An 8,167-nucleotide genomic window follows, 5' to 3' on the forward strand; every position below is an offset into this window, starting at 1 on the left:
ATACCATGTTCCACGTTTTGTTTATTACCAAAATCATCAAGGGTGTAAACCCTTTTCTTGCTTGATGAATTAATTATAGATGACTTCTTGCACACCTATGCCTTATTTTTCACAGTGGGCGTGTCCTCGCTGATGAGGGGACAACAGGCATAAATCAAAAGTGCATAACATTTAAAGCACATCTGTGACTTACGAACCTGATGGGGGAATCGAACCCCTTTAAGTAAAGGTGAAGCATTTTAGTAGAGATAGAAAAAAATTGTATATTTAAATTGAAGCATTTCTTCCCTATTGTCAAAGTCATTATACGCAATCTTGACCTTGAATTACAAGTGTAACCCTGTGAGAAATGGCATTGAGATTAATTTTATGTATCTGTTTCATTGCTTAATTATGTTTTTTGTAAATTTGGGTTACCCCAGAATTTGAGGGGTCAAATTCTGTTTCAGGGGGATGTGTCTCAGGTCATGTCAGAAGGAAGAATGGGGTTGTTTTGGCTTTATTGGGGTTGGTGATGTTGGACCTCCCTGGGTCATTGCAAAGTGGTGCCCTCTGTCTGGAAGGTTAGCTGAGTTTTTAATGTGCAAATCCCAGGTGTTGAGTTTGCAGGTCTCTGTATTAATCGCTGTATGACTTCTCCTTGTACTTTTCCTTGCAGGATTTCGTGGGTTTCTTGCATAATTATTCATGAAAACCACTGACTCTGCAGCAGTCATGCCTTTAGTAAATAAGCTCTACAGAGCCTTCTTGGGGCACAATATTGTAAAGTGAATAAAGTTATATGTTACAAACGTGCTTGAGATTCACCATGTTCCATTTTATATTTTGATGTTAATGTACAATGCCAATGGCTTTGTCTTGTTGTTATAATAATATTATGAATATGTTGTGAATGTATATGATCAAAAATGCAACAGAGGAAATGAGCTTAAGCCTTTGTAATGTGATTTTTTTCACATTTGATCCAATTTTCTAAAGAAGCCCTTGCAACTTTGCATGCTTAACTGAACTGCAGAGGTGGACATTTCAGGTCCAGAAAGTAAAAACCCAAACCAAGATTTGTTTCAACCAACCAGCTGATTACTCTGTGACTGTAACTCTTTATGCTGAAGTGGTTGGTTGAAACAAAGTCCTGGTTTGGAATTTTACTTTTTGGACCTGAAATGTCCACCTCTGCTGAACTGTCAATATCCATTTATATTTAATTAATTACTTTTAATTGTATAAAATGATTAAACCAGCAACGAATTTATCTTTGGAATTACACGATTTGAGTTAACTGAGATTAATTGCACATGTTTTTTTCTTCCAGTGTTTGGTGCCATTTTGCCATTTTCACTGGGTCAATCTAGGCCAACAGGTAATTAAAAAAATACAAACTTATTCTGTGTCCATAACAGACAGCAGTCTTCCCTTAATCTTCCTAAACATCCGAGAAAAATATTAAAACCAAGTAAATGCAATTCAATAAGGGTACAGAGTCTCCCAGAAAACTAAAGTATACTAAGGCAGACAGCAATGAGAAAATGATTGTATAATATGTACAGCTTTGGAAAAAATCAAGCAAGGAAGAAGCCCTTCATTAATGAGAAACAGGGAAGAGTTGGACAGGAATTTGCAAAAAAAAATTTGTATTTTACATAGATGCACACCCATAAATTGAGAAATGAGTGAAACAAAAAAATGTGCTGTGTTCTCTTAATTCCCAGAGCTGTATATGAATATACAACAATGGTGTCAGTCTGTAGCTTTTTGTAATATGCATGTTGCATTTGTAAGATGCCATGATTTATCGTTTAGATAGTTGCCATGTGAACTCCTATATGACACTGACCTTCTGGACAATGTTAGCTCGCCTTCCCTGACCCTCCAGTTGGCTTTCTTTGCTAAACCAAGCATTGTACATGAAGGCTGTACTGTGTTATCTGACATGTTATCTTTCTTGCTCAAAAATCCAGCTTTGTGATACAGGCCCCTGGAGAATTTCAAGTGTTACTCTGTTTTCCAGGAATTATTTCATGTGCTTTGTAATCATCTCTTGAGTTCCTACTAGCAGAAGGGGTGACATCTCTCTTCTGATTGGCACTTAGTTAATTAATAATAACTAGAATACATAGTGAAATGAAATATCAGTTGAAGTTTTACTTCTATTTTAGAATTTGATATGGAAATATTTGGTATTAGCTAATTCTTGGTCTGAACTAATAACTTTAAAAATCTTCATTAACATTAATGCTGTTAAAATTTGCAATATTGGAGAGTTATTAAACATTTAACATGATTCCTATTGAAATACTGCATGTAAAAGTGTAGTTCTCTTCTGTTTAAATATGTTTGTCCAATACGGAGAAGCTGGTATGTATTTGTGGGTCTTCATCTTCCCTTTCCCACAGTGAGCATAAAGAAGCAATTTTTACCTGTATATTTGGGGGACACCATAGTACTCACCTGCTCAGGAGGAGGCAGCGTCAAATGGTATTTCGATGGTACTGTAATCCCAGATCAAATGCAACAAAACTATATCGTCATCATAAACTCTATTAGTGCACAAGGCCGATATGTGTGTGAGAGGAATGGAATGAAGAGTGAAGCATTTCAGCTCAAAGTTGAAGGTAAGTAAATATCTGCATTTGAAAATAACCTATTGTTACATTTAGATCCCTGTAAAATGTGCCACATGCTGTTTATATGCAAATATATACAAATATGCTGCTATAGAAATATCTCTGTGAATTTAGTACAGTGTTATTTGTTTGCTTAGCAACAATCATGTATCAAGAAATACATGAACTTGTTCAATTTGGGAAAGTGTCCATTTAGATCTTTGTAATGAATGGTGATGTGATTACCCAGTTAATATTTACATTACATAAGGTTTAAAGAGAAAATAAGAATGGCAAATTCCCCTTGATTGGCAGGTCTGAGCCTGACGATATCTAATCTCCTCCTTTCCTTGCTTCTTTCATATCCCAGACGCCTTTCCTCCAGAGATCCTAGTCATTCAGTCTGGAGATTCAGTGGTCTATAAAGATGACTCTGTTCATCTAGCCCTTTATGTGGACAACGACTGGCAGAATTGGATGTGTTATGTGTATAAAAACCAGAGCCTTTACCGTGTTATGATAAAAGATTACCCAAAAACTGGCCCTTTGGAGTTCATGACGTCCTCTGTGGAGAAGACCTCAGAACCATATATTTATTGGTGTAAAAATAAGATCACAAACACGAGAAGCAGCACTGTTGTACTCTCAGTAACCGGTAAAAAATGCTTTTATTAAAATGCCACTTTCTATACTTTCCTATTAATCTATTTTTACACAAACGATACAGTTTTTCTGAATTCCATCAATAAAATCAACCATAGTTTACAGTTGACATGTACATGGGGAATTATTTCAGTCATATGAGGTGTTGCGTTTTTGTGCTAATTTTAAGAGTTTTCTTCATAATTATTTGAATTGTCAGTCTCTCTCTTTGTTTCTCACTGTGCTGTTCTCACCCCTTCAGATCTAATGGTAAAACTTGTACCTCACCCTGATCTGCCAGAACTGAGAAAAGATTTAGAACTGGAATGTGTGACACATGGTGCACCAAAGATAAGTAGTGTCACTTTTTATAAAGGCAGTGATACAATACTGACTCAAAGTGAAGTGAAATATACAATTAAAAATATGGCAAAGACCGACGAAGGAAACTACAAATGTGAAGCTACCTACATGTTCCAAGCGAGTACCAGCAATAACAAGTTCACTGTCAAATCTGTGCCTCAGGAAGTCGTTGGCATAGGTATACAGTGAGTGTGAAAGTGTGTGTATGTGTGTAAGTTCTGTCTTATTTACAGTACCAGTCAAACGTTTGAGCAAACTGCCTAGAAAGGAGAGTGAAAGAGTGTCGCATCACATACAGTAACCTGGCCACCTGACCTAATCACAGCAGAAATTGTTTGGAGGAGATTGACCAGAGAATGAAGGAAAAGATTAGCTTAGTTTTATTTACCGTATGCAAGTTAGCACAGGGTCAACGTTACAGTGAAACATAATTGACAAGAATCAACAAGTCTCTCAGCAATATAGTATAAAGAAGTAGTGGGTGGGGGGGACAGCATTATTGCACATGAAAGAGTGAGCAGCAGTACAATTGTCAACGATTTAAGGTGGCAGTACTGCACAGAGTAAGAGTTTTTTACTTTTATTTTTTTATAATAATAAAAAAAAATGAAAATAAAGTGCAAAGTATACCTGAGTCTGTATTGTATAGGACAGTTCTTATGTGCATCCAGTGAAGTGTGGTGTGTGTGTTTAAGTGTTGTAGTTGAGGTGTCTAATGGCTTGATGATAAAAACTATTTTTTAGTCTTGTAGTCCAGCAGATACTCCTGTATATTCTACCGGACGGTAACAAGGAGAACAGCTGTTGTGCTGGATGGCTGTGGTCCTTGATGATGCTGTGTGCTTTACGGAGGCACCGCTGGAGATAAATGTCCTGAATAGCAGAAAGACTCATGCCTGTGATGCACACTGCTGCCTTCACCACTCTCTATAGTGATTTCCGGCCGCTGGCAGAGCAACTTCCGTACCAAACTGTAATACAGCCGACAACAGCAAGCTCTCGATCGCACTCCTGTAGAAATTTGAGGTGATGTTGGCGTTCGTGCCAAACTTCCTCAGCCTCCTCAGGAAGTAGAGCCGCTGGAGAGCTTTCCTGATTACAGTGTCTGTGTGAAGGGTCCAGGAGAGATCCTCGGTGATGTTAACAAGGAATCTGAAGTTGCTAACCCTATCAACCTTGACACCGTTGATGAAGATGGGCTGGTGCCCCCCGACTGGTCGTTTCCGATAGTCCACTATCATTTCTCTTGTTTTGCTGACATCGAGAGACAGGTTATTATCCAAACTCCAGTTATACAGTGCCCTCACCTCCTCTCTATAGGCCGTCTCATCGTTGTCCGTAAAGACGCCTATGGTGGTCGTGTCATCCGCAAACTTGATGATGATATTGGACCTGTGTTTAGCGACACAGTCGTGTGTGAACAGGGAATACAGTAGGGGACTAAGCACACATCCCTTCTGCGTTCCTTTGTTTAAGATGAGTGATGAGGAAGTGTGTTTACCAACTCTCACCACCTGGGGCCTGTTTGTGAGGAAGTTGAGAATCCAACTGCACATGGATGGTCCCAGATGGAGTGTCCAGAGTGGGACCTCCTTCAGGGCAGATGGAAAAGCATCCCAGGAGGCCACCTCATGAAACTGATGTAGAGCAGTCAGTAGGGTCAGCCAGTCCCTGGAGTGATTGGGGTTAAGGGCCTTGCTCAAGGGCCCAATGGCGGGAACAGTTTGCCGACCATGGGATTTGAACCAGCAACCTTATGAGTTCCAACCCACAGAGCTGCCCCCCAAATAATATTTTTTTGATACTTTTTTGGTCAGTACATAATTCCATGTATGTTTTATTTATAGTTTTATATGTTTTCAATTATTCTAAAATGTAGAGAATATTACAAGTAAACCTTTCTACGCGAAGGTGTGTCCAAACTTTTGTCAGGTACTGTATATGTCTACATGTTTATTTGTTTATTCATTAATACCATATTTTCATATTCTCTCTGTCTCTTTATCTTTAGGCTGTATTTTTTTGTGTATTCTTGACTTGATGTTTAAATTGTATACTCATGCTACCCCCCAAAAAAACTCCTGGTAGTTTTTTTTACACGGTAAATAAAAGGAATCTGATTGGTTCTGATTGTTTCAGATTGGTTCTGATTGGTTCTGATTATCTCCCTTTTCCTGTGTCCTCCAGAAGTAACTCTAGAGGCAGCCATGTCATATACGTCAGGGAATCCTGTGTGCACTTGCAGCAAATGCAGATCTGGCGGCAAGTCTGAATTCTATGAGATTGTAAATGGTCACTATAAAAAAGTTAACAGCGGATACCAATACCACCTACCCCAGGGGAAGTACGCCTGTAGAGTTCGCTGGGATACCGGAGCCTCCTCATTCAGTCTGCCATTGTCTGGTGAGTCCTGGATGGTGATTTTATAATGTGCAAAACTAACATCCTGCATCCATGCCAAGTTAATCTACCAATGGACTCCATTCCAACAAGTCACATGGTGCTATATGGGAGAGCTTGTCTATTAAAGTTATGGCGCCCCCTGGAGATCCTGCAGGCGCTGGCAGGTGTCTAGTGGAGGCTCAGTGAAATTAAACCACACAGAACAGGCAGATTTGCTTTTAGGACTGGGTTGGGTTAGAGCATTATGTGTGAATCTTGGCAGATAAAACAGATTCCATACATGCTACATTCTTCAGATATTGGCAAAGAGTCTTCAAGTCTTCAGAATGAGATTTTTTTTCTTTGCTTCAGAGTTGCTTGTGTTCTGGTCCAGGAGACCAAGAATCTGTCTTGTTAGTCAGGCAAAGTGTTCAGCTGAAGAATCTCTTCACTGTTATTGTCCCTCTCGTTCTCAGTTGCAGTGTCAGGAAATGAAGTTCCTTCCAATACAGGTGTAATCGTGGGGGTCTTGGTGTTCATCTTCATTGTAATGGGGCTCATCTTGATCATGGGATATTTCTGCAGGAACAGAAGAAACAAGCAAAAGCGTAAGTCTTTATTATGTTTCACTGTAACAGCTTTGGTCTATCACCACCTTTCTATGCTTGTCTATCCAACAGCAGTCAAATTCAACTGACTTATTTAAATAGGGTGCAGGTGTGTCTTTATAATTATCTGCAGTTGTTTATCTGCTTAGCGTGCTTTTCATAATTGATTCAGTTTTTTTGCCATTCTCTCTCAATTTTAGCCGAGGCATTGTACCAGGAAGTGGCACTAGATGCTGTGAAATCCGACAAGGGGGAAGGAGGTTATGAGGAGCTCAAGGGAGGAAAAAGAGGAGAGAGGAGTGGAGAGTACGACACACTGAAGGGGCCAGATGCAGACAAAGTCACAACAGCGGACGTCTCAGACACTGGAGAGCAGGGTCGCTATGAGGCCCTGAAGGTTTCGCAAGATGATTCGAAGAAAAATGAGTATGAAACTCTTAAAGGGAAAGAAGGCAAGGGGGCAGAAGGGGGATATGAGGCCCTGAAGACATCTAAGGCAGAGGAAGCTGCAGGAGTGTACCACACCCTGGGCCCAGCAGGAGAACAAGGCGCAGGATATGAGGCACTGAAGCTGTCCAAGGCAGAGAGGAAGGAAGGGGAGTATCAGACTGTTCAGCCAGGAGGAAATTAAATGGGGGCCTGCGCTCAATGGAGTGAAAATAATCATTGTCTAACAGGTGGTCTGTCACCAGTGGTTTACATGGAAAGTTGCATTTGCACGTCTGCGGTGCGTGAATCCAGTGTGTGTGACACAAACACATGAATAACAGTGTGTAAGTGTTAAAGGAAAGATGTCGCTATTGAGGAAGGAGCCAATCGTGTGATCATATGTTTCTTTCTTTTTTTCATTAAACTTCCACATGTACATTTAACTATACAATTACAAGCATCATATGAAGTGTATTTCTGCTTTGATATTGCATTTTAATCATAACTCCATTTTAATGGGGAATTCAATACATTTTGATGAGTTCAGAACCATATAAACTTTCTAAAAGATGCCATATTTAACCAGTTTATAGACATTACGAAGACTTTGTTTTTTCTGTTACCTGTCATTAAGCAGCTAATTGAGTATGTTTGTGAATTAAAATATGATATATAAAAATCGTTTTTTATGGATATAATGAAATTGTTTATTAAAAAATATATAAAATTCAGTTGGTGCACCTTTTTTTCCCAGGATTATCTAAAGTATTTTTAAAAATCAGCTGGTTTTCAATTTTGTAATAGGATTCAGTTCGACTTGAATTGACTAGACTTCACCACAAGGTGGGGCTGTCAACAATGTTTTCACGTGGTTGTTCTCTGTCGTCTCTGCTTAAATATTATTATATTATTTTGCATAAAGAGCAAAGGTAGTGTAAGTGATTGAAAAGAAACTCTGCTATTTGTATTTTCAGGTCTTAGTTGTTGGACTGGCAGGTTAGATGGAATAGAAGTAAAACATCAAGCAATTAATATAATATAATCAATACTAATTATTTAGTATCTGAATAATCAGTGAAATCATTAACCATATTATAGCGAAACAATTTCAGACACAGACACAAGCAGTGCTCATTCTAA

General features: G+C 38.9%; 1 protein-coding gene across 5 annotated transcripts in view; it reads left to right on the top strand.

Annotated features, from left to right (window-relative positions):
- The window catches only part of LOC125742073 (uncharacterized), a 103,087-nt gene extending 95,329 nt beyond the window's left edge, over positions 1-7,758 (top strand). For 2 of the 5 annotated variants that reach the window (XM_049013726.1, XM_049013723.1), the window contains exons 2-8: positions 1,313-1,360; positions 2,394-2,612; positions 2,974-3,258; positions 3,508-3,786; positions 5,796-6,011; positions 6,467-6,598; positions 6,799-7,758. In XM_049013726.1, the coding sequence (XP_048869683.1) occupies positions 1,313-1,360; positions 2,394-2,612; positions 2,974-3,258; positions 3,508-3,786; positions 5,796-6,011; positions 6,467-6,598; positions 6,799-7,229 (1,610 nt within the window). In that variant the 3' untranslated portion in view covers positions 7,230-7,758. The remainder of the gene's footprint in view (positions 1-1,312; positions 1,361-2,393; positions 2,613-2,973; positions 3,259-3,507; positions 3,787-5,795; positions 6,012-6,466; positions 6,599-6,798) is intronic. The other 3 variants (XM_049013725.1, XM_049013724.1, XM_049013727.1) reach the window with 3 other exon arrangements.
- The last annotated feature ends 409 nt before the right edge of the window (positions 7,759-8,167 follow it).

Source organism: Brienomyrus brachyistius, chromosome 5 (assembly GCF_023856365.1).
Source record: "Brienomyrus brachyistius isolate T26 chromosome 5, BBRACH_0.4, whole genome shotgun sequence".
Classification (NCBI taxonomy): domain Eukaryota; kingdom Metazoa; phylum Chordata; class Actinopteri; order Osteoglossiformes; family Mormyridae; genus Brienomyrus; species Brienomyrus brachyistius.